The sequence below is a fragment of the Camarhynchus parvulus genome, chromosome 19 (assembly GCF_901933205.1).
Source record: "Camarhynchus parvulus chromosome 19, STF_HiC, whole genome shotgun sequence".
Classification (NCBI taxonomy): domain Eukaryota; kingdom Metazoa; phylum Chordata; class Aves; order Passeriformes; family Thraupidae; genus Camarhynchus; species Camarhynchus parvulus.
Window position 1 is genome coordinate 4014082 of NC_044589.1, and position 22235 is coordinate 4036316.

The 22235-nt window shown below is 51.1% G+C and overlaps 3 protein-coding genes across 3 annotated transcripts; 1 reads left to right on the forward strand and 2 right to left on the reverse strand.

Annotated features, from left to right (window-relative positions):
- The first annotated feature begins 464 nt into the window (after positions 1 to 464).
- Positions 465 to 1721, forward strand: LOC115911599 (C-C motif chemokine 4 homolog). Its single transcript, XM_030962681.1, has 3 exons — positions 465 to 584; positions 1073 to 1187; positions 1634 to 1721. Exons 1-3 carry the CDS (start codon positions 515 to 517, stop codon positions 1719 to 1721), a joined length of 273 nt encoding a protein of 90 aa, XP_030818541.1. The 5' UTR covers positions 465 to 514.
- Positions 1722 to 8287: 6566 nt separating this feature from the next.
- Positions 8288 to 13956, reverse strand: LOC115911457 (E3 ubiquitin-protein ligase TRIM39-like). Its single transcript, XM_030962412.1, has 6 exons — positions 13333 to 13956; positions 12588 to 12683; positions 10559 to 10789; positions 10432 to 10454; positions 9722 to 9834; positions 8288 to 9228 (listed from the first exon to the last, which is right to left on the reverse strand). Exons 1-6 carry the CDS (start codon positions 13768 to 13770, stop codon positions 8657 to 8659), a joined length of 1473 nt encoding a protein of 490 aa, XP_030818272.1. The 5' UTR covers positions 13771 to 13956; the 3' UTR covers positions 8288 to 8656.
- Positions 13957 to 14735: 779 nt separating this feature from the next.
- Positions 14736 to 15750, reverse strand: LOC115911765 (C-C motif chemokine 5-like). Its single transcript, XM_030962961.1, has 3 exons — positions 15678 to 15750; positions 15294 to 15408; positions 14736 to 14835 (listed from the first exon to the last, which is right to left on the reverse strand). The coding sequence occupies exons 1-3, from the start codon at positions 15748 to 15750 to the stop codon at positions 14736 to 14738; spliced, it is 288 nt and encodes a 95-aa protein (XP_030818821.1).
- Between the last annotated feature and the right edge of the window lie 6485 nt (positions 15751 to 22235).

The window sequence follows — 22235 nt, forward strand, 5'->3', positions numbered from 1 at the left end:
TGCTCCTGGGGCACCAAGGGCTTTGCAAATATGGGAGAATCCTTGGTAAAGGAGACTTCAGTCTCTTTTTCCCTAACCAACCTCATCCCACTAATGCTTCTGGGCCCTCCAGCACAGTTCTTTCATGGATACACTCTCCCCTCCAAGCTGCCAGGAAGGTTGGGTAACAGGGGACTTAACAAATGCAGGAACCTCCACAGAGGAACTTCTTACTAAGGGACAGGCATGAGAGAAGCAGAAATAGCCACAGTGACTGTTTCACATCCTCTGTCATTGGGGAGGCACTGAATCGAGCAGGGAGCTTCACTCTTCCGGAGTGTGGGGTTGCCCTGTTCCATCACGAGACTGCAGCACAAGTGGACTCTGGTGGAAATTCCACCATGCCTACGCAAGCTCTGCACAGACCTCTCACTCCATAAATTGAGGGGCTGCTGATGGTCTCAGCATCAGACAGCAAAGAGGCTTCCAAGCTACCCTTGCCTGCTTCAGCTCCAGCCACCACTTCTCCAGCAACATGAAGGTGTTTGTGGTTGCCCTCACCATCCTCGTCATTGCCGTCTGCTACCAGACCTCTGCTGCTCCACGTAAGTCCAGGGTCTCCTCACCTTCCCTAAGTGGGGACAGGAGAGATGTCGCTGCTGGGACAGCCCCTTCTGACAGCAATTCCACTCTGGGTCCCTCCCTCTGTCCCACCATCTTCTGGCAGGTGCTCCAGGGTTGTGGGACAAGAAGAGCTCAAAGACCATTAGCATAAAAGCTGAAGGTTTGCTACCTTTTTAGGGTAAAAGCACAACCATGCCCCCCACCCCTGCTACAGGGATCAAATGTGGGCACCCTGAGGAAGGCTAGGGCTGGCCAGGTTTGGGCTGGGAGCTGTTGCCTGGTGGCATGTCAATGCCAGCTCAGGGTGAACCCAACAGGGAAATAACTGAAGGAAGAAGAAAAAAGACCCCATCTTTTCTCTTCCTCCTCCACATAATCCCTGCTCCCTAGACCCAGGATGGGTAATCCCAGCTCCCTGCCTTGTTCCCCATCCCTTGCCACTGCTCATGACTGTCTTTGCCCTTCACAGTTGGCTCCGACCCACCAACCTCCTGCTGCTTCTCCTACGTCTCGCGGCAGCTGCCCCGCAGCTTTGTGAAGGATTACTACGAAACCAACAGCCAGTGCTCCCAGCCTGCTGTCGTGTGAGTCCCTCCTCCAGGGCAGGGTGGTTTTGGGCTGAGGAGCCAGGGAGGGAAAGGCCCTTTTCCAAAGACAGGGAAGGAAAGCTGGGATAGACAAGAAGAACAAGGTGATGCTTGGAGCACAAAAGCCATATGCTGCTCCTGCTCTACCCCTTTGCAGATAAAACTGGTGGCTGCTGGATAGGATGGGCAAGGCATGGAGCTGCTCATCTTTGGAGAGGCAGGACTTGGGCAGGGCTCTTGTCCTGGCCCTGGGAGTATCCAAGACCGGGTTGCATGGGGCTTGAAACAACCTGGTCTAGTGGAAGATGTCCGTGCCCATGGCAGGGGGTGGAACTGAATAAGCTTTAAGGTGCCTTCCAAAGCAAACCATTCCATAATTCTATGATTCTGTGATTCTCCATTTAGTGCTCTCCCACAAAAACTGACCTCCTTGCTCCCCACAGGTTCATCACCAGGAAGGGCCGGGAAGTCTGTGCCAACCCCATGGAGGACTGGGTCCAGCAGTACGTGAATGAGCTAGAGCTGGACTGAGCTCCTGCACAGATCCAGCTACTCCATGTCCCCAGCTGCCGGGATGGACGAGTGTGACCAGCTGGGGTCCACTGGAAGTGCTTCAATGTCATTTAGAGCTAGCTGAGAAACTGAAAACATTCCAAAACCCAATTTAATGTTGTGCTATTTAATTTTTTATAGGGGAGGGATCAGGTGCAATAACTCTGAGATAAAAAATATTTTTATTTAATTTGTTTTGGGCTTTTTTTTACCTGTAGACTCAGATTATATTTTCTGTATTTAAGAAACTATATTTTGGACATAAAATTAAATTCAGATGTCAATAAATAAATATTTTTGTAAGAATCTTCTGTGTTTGCCTCTGTTACAATCCTTTGGGTTGACAATAGCTGAAATTAAAATAGTGACAGCAGGTTCTTTATTTCCTTTTCCACACTGTCAAAACTTCTACAAGCTTTCTGTGTCTGAACATCCTGTTTTGCAAAATAATAACAAGAAAAGCCATGAAGGAGGAGTTGTGAGAAAGGCAGGGATTACATTCAGGTAACTTGTCTTACGTTTTTCTAAGGTATTTAGTTTCCATTCATTATGACAACTGGAAGATCATTAAATTCCATTTCTGGCCCCATTATAATCAATCAAAATATTACCTTTAGGGGCTGAAATATAACATATTGGCTGTTTTAGGGAAAGCTTTCTGAGAGATACAGATAAAATGGATCAGCTATTTCCAGAGCCGAGGGTGGAAAAAATATGTTTCACTGCAAGAATTTTAGAATTATTTCATTAAGCTCTCGTTTAGCTGCGACATGAAGCTTGGCAGATATTCCCTCAGTAATACTTTGACTCCAAAACCTGCTCATCTCTGGAGATGCCTGTCCAGAGATGACCATGCCAGACCCCAGCCCAGGGCAGGACCTGGCCCTGCAAGGAAACATCTCCCCTGGTCCCGCCCTGGAGCTGAAGGAAATGGAGCTCACCTTAGCAAAGGTATTTCCCACATCCTTGATGGCATTTCCCACACCACTGATGGTGTTTGGGATGCTCTGATCAGCTCTAGACAGGATCTGTTGGATCAGCAAAGAGTATTTGGGTTCCTCCTGCCTGGATCTCTGGTGCACTCCATGGAACAATGCTCAGCTTACCACACTGCGTTTCCATACTGGATTTGGGATTTCAGACATAAACACCAGCGGGACACAGGCGAGCAGGGCAGGAGGCAGCCCTGGGGAGGGGTGACCTTGAGCAGAGAGTGGATGGTGAGCAGAGAGAGGAGGATCAGGTGGGGCTGGGAGGGATCAGGGGGACGTGGGCGCGTCTGAGGGAGGAAGGAACACACCACTCCTCACTCAGGGAGCTGCAGCCCCTGGCTCCTTGGCCCACAGGGCCCTGTGGATCCCATCTGTCATCCCACCCCAGTGCTGACAGCATCCAGCTTAAAACAGCACCCTGAGAGGAGGGAAGTGAGGTAGAGAGCAGGACCAGAGCCCCCTTCCCTGAGATGCTGCTGGGAGAGGAGGGAGCCCATGGCTGGGAGGTTTAGATGGACATTGCCACCAGCATGTGAAGGGGCTGGCTTTGGTGAAAGCCTGGACTCATTAGACCCTGCACACCCCAGGGCCAGCTCCAGAAGGCAGACTCATCTTGGCCACTGAGTACCAGCCACCCTGGGTGCTGCTGGATAGATTCACCCTGAGGACTGAGATTGGCACAAAGCCTAGTGCCCAGAGCTGCCCTCACTCCAGGGAGCAGCAGGAACAGGAGACAGGAGGGGGAAGAGCTGTGATGGGATTATCCCAAAATCACTTGAGCCTCCACAGTCCCTCTTGGATACAAGCCCTGCCTGCCTCTGTGGCACTGGGAGCAGGCCCACAGCCTCAGGGTTCTTGTGGAAGGGCACAGGGTCATCCAGTGAGTACCATCCAGCCCGGGCAGTGCTGGAGCCTGCGGCAGACAGGCTGTCTGTCTTGTGCAGTGTCCTAAAGCACCCAGGGCGCATTCCAGCCTCCCACAGCCCCGCCCTCCCCCTCCACTCCAGGGTACCTCAGCTGGCTCCTCGCTGCTATTCTGGGAGCCTGCAGGAGCCCAGAATTACTCATGTCTTTCTTGATCTTGCACCCGCCTGTGTGTGACAGCTCAGAAGAGTGCGAGGAGCTGCAACTCCACACCCCCAGCAGAGAGGTGAGAACAGAGCGCCTTCTGCAGAGGATGAGGAGTGGCTCAGAGCAGGCAAGGGCTGCATTACCCATGGCACCATCAGCTTAGATCCTCACCCAGGGGTCACCCTGCCATGTGCCCTGGATGTATTTGTGGTTGTGCAGCTGTTTGAGGCTGATTTTGCTGCTAGAGCTGAAGCATGCAAGGAGACCCTCACACCATGCAATCCTTGGGTCACAGAATCATGGAATCATAAAATCATGGAATAGCTTCAGTTTGAAGGGATCTCAAAGCTCATCCTGTTCCACCCCCGGACATGGGCAGGGACACTTTCTGTCACTGCGGGCCCCCAGCCGGGTAACAATTAGCATTGACTCCCTGATTCACAGAAGGCTGATCAATCACTTTATTAAACTATGCTCATTAAGAAACACATTGCTTTTATAGACAGTTACAATACAGGTGGACCCAGCTGGTCCTTCAAACACCATCACCACTGGCCAATCAAGAAACCACCCTTTGGTAAACAAACCTCGATAACACATTCCACATGTTCACAACAACAGGGGCAGCAAGTGAAGATAAGAATTATTTATCATTCTTTTCTCTGATCTTCTCACAGCCTTCCCCAGGACAATGCCTGGGAAAGTTGTGCTGCTCTCTGTAGCCAGAGAGCTGCTGCCACAACCTTCCACTATCCAGGTTGCTTCAAGCCCCATCCAGCCTGGCCTTGGACACTGCCAGGGCTGGGGCAGCAACAGCTGCTCTGGGCAACCTGTGCCAGGGCCTGCTCACCCTCATGGTAAAGAGTTTTTTCTCCCCAGGAAGTTCACGCCCAGGGCTCAGGGCTAATTGTGGTGCTCATCCCTCCCATAAACTCTCATGGGGTGCTCAAGCAGGTGGCCACCAGAATCACAGAACATGTTGAACTAGAAGGATCTTTAAGCTTAACAGATGAAGAGAAAAGTGGAGCTGGGACCAAGAGGAGGGTGGTTTTCTGCAGAATTTTCTCTGGATTCAGATCAAAACAAGAACAATGCTGTTAAAGGGGTTTGGAATTTGTAAACTATTCATCCTGAAATCAGAGTTTGGAATTTACTGAATGTTTTGTACAATGTATATAAAAATAATTCTCTTTTTTTTGGTTTTGTGGGGGTTGGTTTGTTTGGTAAAGTGGGGTGTTTTTTTGGTTTTTTTTTAGTTTTTTTTGACAAAAGTCCTCGGCAAGCCTAGCTGTGAACAAAAATTCAATCATTACTATGATAAGAATATCATTATTATATATGCATATGTCTCCATATTTGCTGTTTACATCACTCTAGTGTGTCTGTAGGCATTTTGAGGCACACCAAATACCAGAGGAATTGGAGGCTGGAGTCCAGCTTCTCACAGAAGGAGGAGCAGGGCTGTGCTGATGGAGTGTGGATTGAATGTTCAGCCAGTCAATGTTCATGGTCTGAGCTTTTACATCTCCACTTTTCAGAGAGGAATTAGACACACTGAAGGCAAAATGTTTGTGCACCCAGAAGTGCCAATTCTGTACCTCCCTCCCCATCCCCAGGGCCCTGGTTTGCCACAGGGAGGGAGGCTCAGTCTCCAGAACAGCTCTTCCCAGAGACACCATGAGCAGGGGGTGTGTCACTTCTGAGGCACCAGAATCCAAAAATATAATGTAAAAGGGGATGGGTTTGTAAGCTGCATACAAAAGTAGTGTTTTCCTAAAGTGGTGCAATACCCCAGACTTCCAGGGCTAAGGAAGACACATGAGTATTACAGAAGAAATTGTGCCTGGCTGTTGCCTTCCCTGTGATGGCTGACAAAAGGCAGAAGTGGCCAGGAAGACCCAAAAGAACATTTCTGCTGAGTTCGTAGAAAGATGCAGACAATGACTCACATCCCTCTGAGATGATGAAGCATTTTCTTCTAGAAGAGAAGGATGCAACATTTTTAAGAAAGCACATTTCTAAATCTGCAGGTCTGTTAACTGTGCTGAATCATAACAAGGGACACTGCCAGTGCCTGGGAGTGAGGAAACTGCCCCAGGAGCCAATGCCTAAAGTGTAACTTTAATCTACTGATTGCTCAGAAAAACAGTAACACCCAATCCACGGTCCCTTTGCCAGATTTCGTATCTCAAGGGATTCCTGCCTTCACCCAAACCACACCCCTGAGCAGAACAGTCCTTGGCTGGGGTAATAGATGGACTCGATGACCTTAGAGGTGTTTTCCAACCTGAACAATTCCATGATTCTATGATTCTCTGCTGTGCTGTGCAGGTATTCCCTCTGGAAGAGGCTGAGCAGGATCTGGTCCTTGCAGGACAAGGTCTGTGTGGAGGCTATAGCCAGACATCAATGCACTGCCATCGAGGATAGGGACAAACTCCACTTGCCATGGCTTAGAGAGAAATCCTGCTTGCAAATCACCCTAGGATCAGTTTCAGGGCAGCAGGGAGCTCCCAAAGCCAGGTCCCAGTGCTCCCAGCTGCCCTCCAGCTGCCAACCAGTCTGGGCATCAGAGGGCAGACTGGTATGCTCCAAGCAGTTCCTTAGAAGCCCATGATGCAGAGTCCACCAGATGGAAAATCTGGGAGCCTACTCAGAACTATCTCATACCTTTGACCTCCACTGTCCTTCTCGGGGGAGGCAGATTCATGATTGCTAGAAACACTTTGGATGCTGCATTGGGGTGAGCTCACATCCTTTCTACTCATTCATTTCTTCCACTGCTTGCAAGATCTTTGAATTGTTGCACTTCCTTCTGCTTCTTCTGGAAACACTTCACCCCCCCAGGCCTGCAGCAAGTGCCACTTGTCTGTCACCTGCCAGGATCAAGTTGCTCTGGACAGTTTCTATTCCATCACCTCCTCCCACTCCTGGTTCAGTGACATTTACCCTGGTTCCCTCCCTGCACAACAGGTTTCTGTGGCTGTCCTCACCACTCCCTCCACCAACTGCCTCTGCTATCAGCTCTTTGTTAAGGCCTTGAAGTTTATGTCCTTTCTTATCTCCTCAGGCTCCATAAACTTCTCCATGGAGTGAATATAAGATCACAATCTCCATGTAATATCTCCAGGGTGTCAATGCACTGCAGGACCCACTGAGACCTATCATCCTTCTCCTTCCTGGGATGTGGCAAAGCTGTGACTAAGCTCATCTCACTAGTCTGCTCTCTCTGTTGTGCAGCCACCAAAAGAAAGATCCTGAAGGAGTGTGGGACTCCCCAAAACACAGCAAAACTCAGTCAAGAGGAACTGCTCTCCCAGCCCAGTTAATTTATTCACTAGAAGACTCCTAAAGCATCATCCAGGACATCCGCAGAGAATTGGAGAGAGAAAGTTTACAAGGGCCTGGAGTGACAGGACAAGGGGGAATGGCTGCCCAGTGCCAGAGGGCAGGGTTAGATGGGATATGGGAAAGAATTCTTCCCTCTGAGACTGGGGAGGCCCTGGCACAGCTTGCGCAGTGAAGCTGTGGCTGCCCCAGCCCTGGAAGTGTCCAAGGCCAGATTGGGCAGGGCTTGGAACAACCTGGTCTAGTGCAAGGTGTCCCTGCCCATGGCAGGGGGTGGAACAACATGAGCTTTAAAGTCCTTTCCAACCCAAACCAGTCCAGGACTCTATGATATATTGTTCTGAGCATTTCAGACTATATTTTACCAAATCTCATTTTATTTGCATTGAATCGGACTTCAAATTAGGCAGCTTCTTGATTTCTGTCTGAAGGACACGCTGCATGGCCACTCCAGCTGGTAGTCCAGGGCTGGTGGCACTGCTTGCATCCCATGTGCCATGGGGTAGTGTCTTGTGCACCCAGGGCAGTGTCTCCTCCTCCTGGCCCTGTGGAAAGAGACCACAGCCCCACTCAGGTTCAGGTGAGCTTTTCCTCCAGTGACACACTGGCAGCCTGTTCAAGGCAAGAGCCTTGGGGCAGCAAGACAGCCTGGAGGAGAACGGATGTACCAGGGGATGGACAGACCAAAGGTGAACACTGGAGACGGAGTTTGGGCTATTTTTCTTTCCCTGGATCTTGCAGCCCTGAAGCACCCCTGCCCTGTGATGGGCAGCTCCCCACACTTGGAGCTTTCCCACTCATGGGGTTTTGAGTTGGGGGTGGAGGGGTTGGAGCTGAGAGACCTGGAGGGATCTCTGGAGCAGGGGACCAGAGACAGCAGCCCAGGGACCACCCACACCCAAACAGATGTCCTCTCTCTTCACCCCAGGCCCCAGTACCACAAGGCTGGGGTGAAGCCACCACATAGGCATCTGCCAGTCCCAAATCCTGCCTGGAGAGTGCTGCTGTGTCCCACAAATGCCAGAGTGGGATCTCTCAAGGATCCTCTGGGCTGGAGAGGATCAGGTCCAGCAGCACCCTTTGCCTTCTGAGATATTTCAGAGTAGCAGCAGTAGTACCATTAACCACACAAGGTTCCCCAAATCAAGCCCTTTATTGCTTTATTCCAATACAATTCACATCAAAATCAGCACTACATGGCAGGCTGGGCACATATGCTGCTCCAGCAACCTGTGAGATGAGTATCAGGGCATCAGTGATCAGGGGACTCCCCTGTCCCCACTAGTGGCACAGAGGGTTATGGCACATTCCTGCTGCAAAGTGCCTTCCCAACACATGGCACACAGTGGGTGTCACACATGGCAGGTCACCCCAGCAGCCAGAACTATGTGAGAATCCTGTCAGGACACTCACCAGGGCACTGAGGTTTTCCCCTAGTGCTGCCCCACTCACCAGGAGAAGCTGGCTGGGCTCCCAGGTCTCTGCCAATCAGGGCAGTCACTCTCACAAGATGATGCATCCGGTCCCCTGTGGGTCCCTGACCCAGGAGATCACCAAGGGTTCTGCATTTCTGCCCCCCAAAAAGGCACCCAAGAAAAAGAGAGGCCGGAGATTGCCTGAGAACTTGTCGGTGAAGGTGTAAATGTGGGAGCGGTCGCTCACATTGTAGAAGGAGATCTCTCCCGCCTCATAGTCCAGGAAGATCCCGACGCGCCGGGGCCTCACACTCAGGGTCACGGGGGACACGGGTACGGTCAGGGCCTCATAGGTGCCCCCATTTTGCAGCCGCAGCACCCAGTAACCATTGTTGGGGGAGAAGAGGACAGAGCCTTTCCGGCCGGCAGCCTCTCGACACAGCCCCAGGCCCCACTCGGGCTTGTCTCCCACCTGCACCTCCCAGTAGTGGCGGCCCGAGAAGAAGCCGGGGCTGCCCAGCACCGCCGGGGCGCTGCCAAACCTCTTGGGGCTGTCAAAGAGGGACAGAAGCAGCTTCTTGCTCCCACGCCGGACGCTCTTGCGGTCCTCAGACACAGAGAGGTCTGGGTGTGCTGTCTCTGGGTCCAGAATCACGTCCACTGAACAGAGAGAAGGATGGAAGGATGGACAAGGCTTCAGGCGTCTGCAGGCACAGACACAAACAGGTGCCTGTGACCTGAATGCTGAGCTCTCCCAAACCATCCCACAATTATTTGCTCGTGGTTTTGCACAGCTCCAAGCACTGCCTGGCAGTGGGGAAATGTAATATAGAAAATGAGCCACATCAAAATACTTGGTGTCAGGCTGCAGAGCCAAGCCCAGGAGGGCAGTTCCACAGCTTCAGAAAGAGGTCTGAAAGCAAGACGTCATGGGCAACATGGTGCTTGAAACCCCCAAGGGACATCCTGGGCTTCAGGGTCCCCTCATAATCCATCCAAGACCACAGCAAAGGTCTTCCCACCATGAAACCAGCCTGAACTCATCAGTGCACAAACCTGGAGCAGCTGGACAAAGCTTATTGGAAAAACCTCCCTGTGCCCCAGGGTACTGGAGAAAACCAGAACCCAAATGTGCCAGGAGCTGCCCCCTCACCTCTGAACTTCTTCAGCATGTCCCTCATGCCCAGGCAGCGCTCAGGAATGCAGTAGTTTTCCTTCAGGGTCACAGACACAGCCTTGGGGGATTGGAATTTTACTCCTTCACACCTGAGAAGGGAGGGATGCCCTTGGGCTGTATCCATAGCCTGCACCATGGCCCCTCTCCAGCTGGGAGGGGGGTCAATGCCCTTTTGTTGCCCTTTGCCTCCCTGGATCTCTGTCTGGGAAGAGCATTAGGGATAATTACTTGCATATTGGCAATCCAAATGAGATCAGAATTAAACGATACAGGGAGCAGCAATGCCAGGCCTGGGGAAGGAAGGAACAAAGCCACTGGGGAGCACATCCCTTAGGAGCGGATGCAGTTCACATGTCACAAGCCAGGCGAGGCCTTGGCTCTGAGCCCCTGGAAAACCTCTGAGGGATTGTCTCAGTCCCTCCTGTGTCTACCCCAGGAGGACCAAAGCAGATGCTGGGCACAGAGGATGGGGTGGCAGTCGTGGAACAGATGCAAACATCTGCCTCAAAGCCTGGAGGCATCCAGGACAGTAGGAGGAACAGCCATGGTGCCTGCCAGGAATAACCATGGGTACCTGCCAGGAATAATCATGGGTACCTACCAGGAGTAATCATCGGTATCTACCAGGAATAATCATGGGTACCTACCAGGAATAATCATGGCACCTATCAGGAAAAATCACCCACCTACTCAGGATGCTTTTCATGTCCTAGAAGAAGACAAAAACAACTCTGGGTTTGTCTGGGCCAAGCCACCCACCCAGGTGACAAAGGCACCAGGGCTGAGTTAGTGGTGCTGGTGGCAAAGCCTAACCTTGAGCAGCCCATCAGCTGGCTGCTGGCTCTTCTCTTTTATCTCCAGGATCAGCTCCTCCAGCAAGCACTTCTCCTCCACCAGCCTGGCCAAGTTTTCATTGATCAGCAGCAGAATCTGCTTCTCTTCCTCCTCCAGCTTCTGGAGCAGTAGCTTCTCCTCATCAGCCAGCAGCCGATGTAGCTTACCAAACTCACTCACAATCCTCTCCCGCTTTTTCTTTACTGTCTCCTTGGGATAAGAAGGGGTGAACGTTAGCCAGGCAGCCAAGACAAAGCCAGACGCTCCAGCATCCATGCCCAGCATCAGGCCCTGGGAAAATACTGCATTTTTGTGATTAAGTGCATGAATTTAAAAAACAGCCAGAGGCAAACTTGTGCTCCCACCTCACTGTAATTCCTGCTCCACATCCTTGGTTTACCAGCAGCAGGACTTTGCCTGGGGCATTTCTGCTCAGCTGAACCTCAGAGGTCTGGGGTGTGTTGGGCTGCAAGGAGGTGCCCTCAGGTGTCGAGGTAGGTTTTTATTATAACTCATACCACCAGCCAAATCCAGGCTAATAAACTGCTTGGGCAGGTGGACAATGCTGGAAAAATCCCCAGTTAAGAGCAAGAGGTAGAAAAGTCATAAAATCATGGAATGGTTTCAGTTGGAAGGGATCCTAAAGACCGTCTGCTTCCACCCCCTGCCATGGGCAGGGACACCTTGCACTAGACCAGGTTGCTCCAAGCTCAGTGTAGCTTTTTTGACACTTTCAGGAATGGGGCAGTCAAAGCTTCTTTGGGCAACCTATACCATGGCCTCAGCACTCTCACATGGAGGAATTTCTTCCTTATATCTAATCTAAATCTCTCCTCTCTTAGTTTAAGACAGTTCCCTCATATCCTGTCTCTATCAGCCATGTAAAGGAAGCCCTGGGACTGTAGAGGATGGAAAGGCAGAGCCCAGGAGGCTCCCCAGGTTTCACTACAAGGTGAAGAACCAGCAATTGGCAGCATCTGCCAGTGCCTTAGGGCTTTTCACCTCATCCCTAAAAGCTGGCTGGAAACCTGGAGCTGCAGAAAGACACTCTGCAGTGAGCTTGGGCCAGGAAACCTCAGAATTAAGAAGATAAAGGAAAGGAAATTTAACTTCTTTTTTTTTTCCCATCCAAGTATTTGAACCTGAGTCATGAAGACTTGATAAGCCAGGACAGCCTCTTCCCCCCACGACTCACAGGGGAATCTTGCTCTTTTTGCTATAAAAGCACAACCAAAGGAAACTGGAGGCAGCTGAGCCACAACCCTGAGCCTTGACTCAGGCAGATGGGAGGACAGTGACACAGCTCTCACAATCTCTGTCCTTCTCCCCCAGTGGGGACAGAGGGCTCATAGGGACATCCTTGAAACCCACCACCATTTGTCTGGACTGCCACAGGCAAGGGAGCTGAGCGAAAAACTAGGGGAATTCAGAGAAACCTGTCTTCCCTGCCAGAGCTGATTAACCATCTGCTCAAATTCAGGGCTGGATAACTCAACCAGCAGTTTCATTTCCTTTTCTGCATTTACTTTTACTTTCCAGCTTTCACTCCAAGAGATTTGAAATCCAGCTGTTTGCTGGCGTCTGCTCTTCCCAGAACTGTCTGGAGTGGGACAGAGTTGCAATAATTCAGCTTTTTTTTTTCTTATGAAAATACTTCTGGTTCCTGTTGCTGTGGAGTGGAGCTCACCACACAGCTCACATCTGGCTTGGAACTCAAGCACATGTTGTAAAACAAAAGGCAATAAAAAATAGCCCATGTCTACTTGTTTAACCAGCATAAAGTCCTCATGATTCCAGGGAATCTGGCATGCTGCTCCTTGCAAATCTTTTTATAGAGCTGCACATGGCTACTGAGCCTGCTTCCAGCATTGCTGATACATGTGACAGCGGAACACAGCCTGGAGACAATGATAAATCTGTGTACCCAGACAAGATCATTCAGGGTGGTTTTTTCTTAAATCCTGATATCTCTGAAGCTTATTCTTTAAGAATTAAGACAGGCACCTGCCTTGCACTCCTGGGTTTTCATCCTTTCTGCTGACTCACGCTTCTTCACCTCCTCCACTTCCTTTAAAAGACTCTCCAGGGATTTCTGGAGTTTGACCTGGAAAGAGGAAAAATGGGCTCAACTCACCCCAACAGCACCTGCTGAGCACTGCAAGTTGGCTGGGTCGCCTCTGCCTGGGGTGAGACACTGACCCAGTGCCAGGCAGTGCCAGGCACTGGCACCCAAACAAAGCAGCCATGCTCTTCACTCAGCTCACAGTGTTAACCCTCCCCATGCTCCGCAGGTTTCCCCTATGTTTTTCCTCACTATTAAGGTTCTGGAGACCAAAGCGACAGCCCTCTTTCAATGCTAGGGTGAAGGCTGCATGGTGGCACTGTCAGGATCATAGCTGGGATGTGGGATTTGGGTGCCAGCATCCCTCCACCGGGGCAAAATGTCCTCTGGGACCCACCGGCTCAGCTTCTCCAGGGGTTGTGAATGGGCAGGGAGCCAGGCTGCGTCCCTGAGCTCCCTGAGCTGGATGGACGGGGTAAGCCTGGGTCCACCAACAATTTCGAAGATAAGGCCGGTCCAGATTTATCCCTGCAGCGAGGGCAGCTGGGGGGGGGGAGGTGACCGTCCGCGCCGCCCCTCCTTCTGCTTTCCCAGCGACGCCACTGAGCATGCTGGGGTCCCGCTGGCCGCACACCCCCGTGCCAGAGTGCCTCGGGGCAGGACAGGGACCCGGTGCCTCACCCTCCCGTACCTTGTAGACGTGCGCCGCCTCCTCGATGGGGTACACGGTGTGCGGGCGGTGCTGCAGGGACTCCCGACACACCACGCAGATGGGCTCCTCGTCCTCCTCGCAGAACAGCTTCAGCCGCTCGTCGTGCTGGGGGCACAGGGGGGTCCCCGGCTCCAGCTCGGGCCCCAGGCCGCCCCGCAGCCCCAGCTGGCGGATGCTCTCCACGATGTTGGCCAGCTGCCGGTTGGGTCGGAAGCCGCTGCGGTGGCAGGAGGCCCGGCACTGCGGGCAGGAGAAGGGCCCGTCGGCCCACAGCCCCTTGTCCTGGCAGTGCTTGGCGATGCAGCCTCGGCAGAAGTTGTGGCCGCAGTCGATGCTGACCGGCTCGCTCATGTACTCCAGGCAGATGGGGCAAATGGCCTCCTCCTGCAGCCGCTCCAGGGCACCTGCCAGAGCCATGGTGGCCCGCTGGTCTACACGGGCGCTTCCCTCGGCCCTCGTCAGCCAGCAAAGGCGGGCTCCCAGGCAGGCATGGCTGGCACAGCCCCACGGCGAGGAAGAACGGGCAGTGCCATGAAAGCCTGGAGGACGATCCCGCCTCGCTACCGGGTAGTACGGGCCTCGGAGCCTCCGTGCTGCTGGGGGGAGGAGCTGGCACCGGCCGGGACAGCTGCAGCCAACCCCAAAGGCTGGGACTGCCTCCAGCCCGGCGGGGCAAAGCCAGAGAAAAACCCCGCGGGGAGAGCAGGACAGACTAGGAAGCACCAGAACTAACCCGTGGCCAGAGACAGCCCCGTGCCGGGACGGTGGTGGAGATGGGGTCGGCCTGGTGATGGCTGAGCCCAGCAGCCCGTGGAGCCCCTGAGGCACCTGCCCGCTGACCAGAGATGTTGGCCGAGGTAAAGGACCCCTCGCCACACCAACAATTGTGCCAAAACATCTCCCGTGATACCCACCCACTGCAAAAAGCCAGGAGTTTGGGAATGTGCCACGGCAAGGAGGCAGGCGGGATAGGCAGGATGAGAAGTGCTCTCCCTTGCATGCACAGAGAGGCTGGGGGACAGCCAGGTGTCACCCCATCACCCCCAAACCCTCGAGTGTCAGCCCTGACCCCCTTCCAACCATTGCTACACACCCCAGTCTCCGTGGAGCATCCCAAGAACCGCTGGGAGAAGTTGCAAGTTTTGCTCCTTTTTATTATACAAAAATAACTTCAACACCTTCAGTACAAAGGAGAATGAAAAGTTTCACGGAAAATGTCAAATAAATTAAGACTGGCATTGCACAGCCTTCCATAAAAGAGCTAAACACTGAGTTGAATACCCTGCCAAATTCCCAGGCAGTGAAAAAGTAGAATATGTCTTGGAGGTGTCCATGAGAGCACATCCTTGGAGAAGTGGTGCTTGGAGAGAGCAGGCTATTGCTCATCCACTGTGCTTATTGTCCTTTAGTTGATTCATTATGTTCTTGACCCACTTGTCATTAGGATTGGCACAGACCAGCTTGTCCTTGATGGTGGTAAATCTGGAAAAGGAAATCCAGTGAGGAGAGGTGAAGGAAAGGAAGACAGAGAGGAGAGTGAGACCACCTGCTCCACACCAACAGTGACACCCACCAGACGCCTCTACAGGCTGCAAAACAGCTGTAGGGAAATGGGGTGGGGGTGACTCCATGTCCTTACAGGTGTCCTGCTCTCTGCACTTAAACAGCTTTGTCCCCAGCATCTCTACATCTGGGACACCATCCTGGCTGGGTCGCACTATCTGGAGTGAGGGGGGTGACCAGCAAAAGCTCTTTTGGCTCAAATGTAATAAGGAGATCCACAAAGTTGCTGTCTGGGATGTGGGATTGCTCTCTGTCATGTTCCCAGGTTGTTCTCCTCACATGGGAGAGCCCTGCCCAGTGCTTTTCCATGTCAGGATGAAGTATGATGTGGGGTTCCCCCACACTGTCAGGACAAGCAGGGCAGAAGATGTACTTACATCACAGCTGGCAGGGAGCAGTGGCTGCCTGTGGGCTCATACTTTACCACACGGCTCAAGGACAATGGTCTGGAGATGTACTCAACACAGCAGGGACCACAAGAGTTGAGAGAAACTGGAAGAGAAGTTTTCTGTTACATCAGACCAGGAAAAGTGCCAGTGGGGAGAAGTAGGGTCAGAAGATGAGAAGATTCCCACTGGAGGAAGTGCTGCTCCCACAGTGGGCTCCCACCAGAGCCACCTTCCCATCAGGGAGCCAAGGAAAGACAGGCTTCTCTTTTCCTACAGCAGATGCTAGTAAGAGAGAGCTGCCAAGCATTACTAGACCTTATACGGCAGACAGAAAGAGGAGACAGCTCCTTGGAGAGGTGAGATTGGACTCACATGGAGAAGAGGCGGCCTGGTAGCAGAAGACAACCACGAAAAGTACAGAAAGGGCTGCTGTGAAGGTCTTCATGGTCCTGTTGGGTAGAGGTGAATTGTAGGAGTGAGGCTGGACTGTCGCAGAGTGTCCCTCACTGTTCCTGGTGTGGTATCCCTGGGTTCAGCCCTCTTTATTTAGAGAGACGGCAACCAAGGATGGAAACATTGTTGAAAGCCATGACACAATGGAAAAAGTGCGGTGTCAAGGATACCCCACAGCCTTGCAGAGGAAGCCGTCCAGAGCCCTGATGACAGCAGCGTCCTGACATGGCACAGGGTTACCATGAGTGGACACAGAACAGGATATGACCTGTCATTTCATTTCCCGTGACCTAAGGGTTCTGCAGAAAACCTAGAATTAGTAATTCAGAAGATCAGTAGGTGGACCTCTTGCCTAGAAGTCACAGCAGTGGATGAAGGCCGACCATGGTTGTCACGCACTTGTGTTTCCCAGAACATCTGCATCATGGATAAACAGGAGATCTCACCTCTGCCACAGCAACTAGAGCGGGGAAAGTCTGAGAGTCAGGCTGACCACCCATGTGCCCACCCAGCCATGCTGGGTCCCACTTGCAATGGGGGCTTCCTCCATGGGACTGTGAAGGCCATTGGTGCATAAATGTGCAGAACAGAGGGTGGAGCATGGTGCAATTCCAGATCTGGGCTCCTCTTATGTCCTTGAGCATCCCTTGCAACAAGTCTTTGGGGAACCAGTTCTGCTACATCACAACTTCTCAAATACTAGTGACAGCTAAAATAGTATTCAGTTCTTCATGGACATGGGAATTGGCCACTGATGCCCACAGTGAACTTTAGGAGCTGATGACTATGTTAGCAGAGCAAAGCTGACAAAGATGGTTATTTGGTTCCAGCAGTGTAGCACTAGCACCCTCCTGACACTGCTCTGTCATTGTCCCAGCTGCCAAACACGCACAGAGAAAAAACTGGTTGATTTGGCACATGTTGCTTAGGATGGGAATGGTGTCTCTGCCCTGTCAGAAAAACTATTGGAAATTTTACATCCCTCCAGAAGGGCTCTGCTGTTTTCCAGGCAAAGGTTTGTGGACAAAGCCTCAAGAGAGTGGAGGAAGAGCGAAGTCTCCATCGTGCTAGGAAATGTGTCTGGGTGCTGGGCAACCATAGCCACAATGGGAAAGCCACAGGAGCAGGCTGCCTTTCCTGATGGTCCAGTAACAAAAGGGGTCTTGCTCCTCTATGGAGGAGGATGATCACAAAATAGAATTCCCCACCCAAAGTGGGTTTCCTTGTAGGAAGCCAGAAGAGGAAATCAAAGGGAAATTAAGATATTGCCTGGAAGGGTGGATTGCAGGCCTGGGGCTCCCAAGTGCTCCAGGGCGTGTGGTAGATAATCAGCACATCTCAGGAGACTGAACTCCATGGGAAAGTGAGGCACACTCATTGGAGGGTGCAGGGTGCTGCCACGGCAGGGTTTGTTTTACACAAAGCTCCTGTACTAAGCATGAACAAAATTGAGCCTGGGCAACAGCCTTGGTGCTAGGTAGATGCTGCTACAAGCCTGGGGAGTGGGCAGCTGAGGAGGACCTGCCCACTGAGCCCTGGGAGCACAGGGCATGTTGCTGGGTTTCTGGAAAGACATTTCCTTAGCAGAGACATACCAGCCCCTTCCCACGGCAGGCAGGCAGGCTCCATACAGCCCATGGATTCTCTGCAGCCGTCACAGCCCAGTCCCCAGCTTGGCACATCTGTTCTCTTCTCTGAAGCTCTTTCTCCATGGATTGGCTTGCTTTCATCCCAGCTCCTGCTAAGGGGTTAAACTCCCAGAATGAGAGTCAGTTGAGACAGTCAGAATCACAGCTGAGGTTTTACTTGTGAAGAAGACTCAGAATATCCTGATCCAAACAGCTGACGAGCTCAGGATTCCTCTGGGATCCTTCCTGATCCATGACTTGCCTTGTTCTCTGTTCCAAAGCCCATTCAGATACTGGGATGAAACCTGGTACCTCCAAGGGCCTGAAGTCCTACCACCATCATGGATCCACTCCCCCTGACACTGCACAGAGTGGGACAAAGAAAGGTGTGAGGAGACCGAAAGCCAAAGCTAAGCAAGAAAGAGTGCAAGGACAGGGACAAACTGCCTGCATACCTTAGAAGCAGGAATGCTGATGGAGCTTGGTGTGCCACTCCAAGGGAGACATGGAACAAAGGATGGAGCAACACAGAGGTACTGCAGTAATTCTCTGTTGAAATCAAAGCAAATATAAAACAAAAGATGGAGTGACACAGCAGTGTTGTGGATAGCCTCCATGGAAAACAATGCAGCTAATGAAAACTAAGTCAAAGGTATGATCTAGATAGAAATCAAAAGCTGAACTTTGCTTAACTCAGAAATACATATTACTTTTCTCACCTCTATTTATGCTACTAACTAAAGTCAATCAAATTCCACCTAATCTGTAAATGACATCAACTGTAACTTTATCTTTCCCCAAGAAAATATTATAAATATGGCTGAACTGGAGAGGGAGGTCAGGAGACTCCAACATTTTTGTGGTCAGTTATTATCAGTGGCAACCTCTAAACCTGTCACAGTCTTCTCTAAGCAGTGCTAATAAACTGCTCAGTGTGAGTCACAGAATCACAGAACCACAGAATGATTAACGTTGGAAAAGTCCTCCAAGATCAGGTGTCACCAACATCTACTCCTTCCATCCCCTGCTCTTTCCATTTCTGCCAATACATTCAGAAACAAACTTGCACAAATTCCCATTGAGACCAACCCTACACTGTTCTGACACATCTCCACACAGGGACCAGAATAAAACTGAGAGGAGGAGAACAGACAGAGGAATGAGCTGGAGCCTCCTTACTGATGGCTCATACAAACACAGCCCAGCTCAGGGCAGCTTTAGTTGAGTGTTCTGCATGTTCCACAACATTCAACTACAGGTTTGATCAAAATGTCAAGATTTGTTTTGAAAAATCAGTATTTTATAGCAGGAATATAAACATTGTGCCTCAACATTGTCAATGAATTCTCTCTCCTTTCGGATACACCTTGCTGTATTTCCTGCTTCCATTCAACCAAAAGGAATTTTTGGAGGTTTTGACACCTCTGTTATTTCCGCTATTCACTGTTTTCCTCAACTTTGTTCCTTCCTTAAAGATTCTGTATTCTTGCTCCTTCCTACCAAGACAAATAATGCAAACCTCTAAATATTTTGATTTCTAAAACCTCCTCCATATTATACATCCTAAATAGTGGCTATTTATGGAGTCTATAAAACCTCCATCTTATGGTGTACTTCAGCTATAGATAGAAACCAAACACAGTATCTTTGGATCCATTACCAGGACAGGTTGGGGATGTGGGAGGAAACCTCTGCTCAGCCCTGGGGGTAGCCTGCTCCACCACATCACCTCCTGGGCTGGAGCCATGTCTGGGGGATCACTTTATCACAGTGCTCCTGGGAGCTGCTGGATCACTAATGTGGGAAACTGGGTTTAACTGCGAGCAAACCAGTTGGAAACAGAAAGAAAATGACTGGGGCCAGAGATCCCAGGGTGGTGCAGCTCCAAGCAAGATCTCAGATGAGAAGAAGTATTTTCAAGAAGAATTGAGACTTTCCACATTGAATTGAAGTCTGCAAGATGATAAGTGGCCTAGAAAGAGAGACAAAACAAATAGTTACTGTCTGCCCCAGAGCAGGAGCCACGGATTATTCAATGGAGGGGGCAAGAGGAAGGTTCAAAAGGAACAGAGGGAGGCAGCTCTTCACATGAGGAACTCCTTGCCAAGGGACATGGTGAGGACAAGGAAATTTTCTTGAGTCTGAGCTTGGATTTCAGGGTGATAAGCTTGAGAAGATTTGGAAAATGAGAATGGTTGGAGGCTGGGAGCACACTCCAGGGTGCAGTACAAATATTGATCTGTCTCTTCAAGGGGTCTGCTGTGACCACATCTAGAGGTATCAAGGCTGACGTAGATGGATCCTTAGTCTACATCCTCTGTGACTGTTCATCTTTGATTCTCCAGGACAATTGGTCCAACAGAACCATCAGGGCTACAGAGCAGCTTACGAAATTGCATTGAAATCCCTGGACTGAAATCTACAGGGACACCAGGATGTGCCTCCAGAGAAATATTTTTGGTAAATGTCAGCAGAAAGACTCCAACAGTTTCTAAGCACACAGCAAGGCAGAAATAAATTGCTGCAGTCCATGCAATTTTCCAAGACAAATTTGCAGCAGATATAAAAGCTTCACTTTGTGACCAGGAGTCTAAAAGAGCAGGATGTGGCTGGATGGCATGTTGGAATGTGGCCCTCACAGACATGTGGTGGTACTTCCCAAGACAGCCAAATGATGCCTCTGCCGCAACTCCTTTGTTTCCCCAACAATGTCCTCAGTACTAAGCAGCAACTGGCCTGGAACTGATCAGGGCTTGTCCAGCAGCTGCAGCAGAGCATGACAGGTTTAGCCACAGTTCAGAGAAAGGAAAAGAAAACCATTTGGTGTTGGGTTTTAGACGGGTAGGACCTGAGGCTGCCGAGCAGCAGAGTGACAGCTGCATTGTCCTTGCACACTCTGCCGCCTGTTGTCATCAGCTGGAGGTACGGGGACATCTGCAAGTTAGGCCACAGAGTTGCAGGAATCCTGAAAACAACATTTGACAAGAGTACTGGTCGATGTTGGATCATGGAAAACATAGAAATCATGGAGTCATTCAGGTTGGAAAAGACCTCTAACATCATTGAGTACAGCACTGCCAAGGCCACCACTAACTGTAGCCTTAAGCATCACATCTCTATTTCTGTTAAATCCCTCCAGGGATGGTGACTCCACCACTGCTCTGGGCAGCCCATTCCAATGCTTGACCACTCTTTCAGTGAAGAAATTTTCCTTAATATCCAATCTGAACCTCCCTTGGTTCAACTTGAGGTGTTTCCCCTTGTCATATCACTCGTTCCCTAGGAGCAGAACCTGACCTCCACCTGGCTCCACCCTCCTGCCAGGGAGTTGTAGAGAGCCAGAATGTTTCCTGTATCATAAAGGGAAGAAAGGGATATACTGGCTCTCCACATTCATGCTCATGCCCTGCTGCAGTACCTGCCTTGTGCTCTCCCAAGACTGCTCTGCAATGAGCACACAGCTCCCACACTCAACTCACAACACCCCAAGTCTCACACGGAAATCCTTTCCTCAGTAATCCAACTCTGGCAGCCAAAGCTCCCAATACAGAAATAAAGGAAGAATTTATTCACAGAAAGGGTTATCAGATATTGGAATGGGCTGCCCAGGGAGGTGGTGGAGTCATCATCCCTGGAGATGACTGGATGTGACACTTAGTGCCATGGTCTAATTGACATGGTGGTGATCAGTCATAGGTTGGACTTGATGATCTCAGAGGTCTTTTCCAACCAATTGATTCTGTGAAATCAGGCTTGCCATGTCCTGCCTTGGAAGAGACCTGGGCTTGGTGGGGTGCTCCAGCTGGACCTGCTGGCCATGCCAAGGGGACACTGTCCAGCAAGTGGCAAAAACACTTCCCACCTCCAGGTCCTGCTCATGAGCTGGTTTCTGACCTAGGCATTTGCCCCTGCAGCCCAGTGTCCCTGTGGAGTTCAGGTCTGCAGATCCTGCAGATCCATCTGGAAACCTCTTCAGTTTGGTTTTGAATTCTTGGGCAAGCAGAGGCAGTTGCTGAGGCTTCTGTGCAGAAAACACAGCAGATGATGTTTTGGGGTTACAGCCCTCCTTGTAACACCTAGTCAAGTAGGAGACCTAGACAGGACACAGGTGAGGGCCCCATGGACCTCAAGCACCTTAGCCAAGCAGTCCTCTCCAAGACCCTCTCCCAATCCCAGACTGTTCACCTTCAATGCTCTCCAATGCTCTCCCAGGTCCTGCACCAAGACTGTCCCTGCCCCACATAGCAGCCCAAGGTCTCTTTGGAAGCACGAGCAAAGACTCAGCAGCAACACCTGTTTGCCCAAAGCATTCAAAACATGGGATCAAAAGATGAAAATTCTCCCCGTGCTCCCATGCCTGCTCCTCCTGGCACAATCTTTGCCCCCCAAGGACCCTCCTGCTGGGTCTGGACCACTACCCTGCCCTTTCCAGCTGGGTACTTTGGCTCAGAAGTTGTTTTTATCCTAGAGTCTGAGCAAATTACCCTATCACCAGGACAGAGCTGCATCTGGGGCCGCAGGATTTGGTTTATGGAAGGCCTGACAGCCACTGCCCTTTCAAGATGTGGCCCCAGGAACTGCTCGTCTGCTTGGGTGCAATCAGGATGGTGTGCCTTGGAACGTGTAAAGGGACTACTGAAGGGGATCCATTTGGGATCCATTTTTCCCACCTCCAAGGGTGAAAGGGCAGGATCTTAGCACAGCCCACTCTGGCACAGCCAGCGAGATAACAGAGGAAGGACTGTGGAGCTCTGTGATTCTGTTTTCCTGTTGAAACAAGGTGGATCTGTGCTCTCCCTGAGCCCAGGCCAGGCCACGGGAGGATGATGTGTGTTGCAGCAGTACCCTG

Coding starts and splice junctions, on each gene's coding strand:
- LOC115911599 (XM_030962681.1), top strand. CDS start 515: ATGAAGGTGTTTGTGGTTGCCCTCACCATCCTCGTCATTGCCGTCTGC. Junction 585..1,072: donor CCAGACCTCTGCTGCTCCAC/GTAAGTCCAGGG, acceptor TGCCCTTCACAG/TTGGCTCCGACCCACCAACC. Junction 1,188..1,633: donor TGCTCCCAGCCTGCTGTCGT/GTGAGTCCCTCC, acceptor TGCTCCCCACAG/GTTCATCACCAGGAAGGGCC.
- LOC115911457 (XM_030962412.1), bottom strand. CDS start 13,770: ATGGCTCTGGCAGGTGCCCTGGAGCGGCTGCAGGAGGAGGCCATTTGC. Junction 10,790..12,587: donor TGAAAACCCAGGAGTGCAAG/GCAGGTGCCTGT, acceptor TCTTATCCCAAG/GAGACAGTAAAGAAAAAGCG. Junction 9,835..10,431: donor ATGAAAAGCATCCTGAGTAG/GTGGGTGATTTT, acceptor CTCCCTTCTCAG/GTGTGAAGGAGTAAAATTCC.
- LOC115911765 (XM_030962961.1), bottom strand. CDS start 15,750: ATGAAGACCTTCACAGCAGCCCTTTCTGTACTTTTCGTGGTTGTCTTC. Junction 15,409..15,677: donor CCAGGCCGCCTCTTCTCCAT/GTGAGTCCAATC, acceptor CTTCTCTTCCAG/TTTCTCTCAACTCTTGTGGT. Junction 14,836..15,293: donor TGCTCCCTGCCAGCTGTGAT/GTAAGTACATCT, acceptor TTCCTTTTCCAG/ATTTACCACCATCAAGGACA.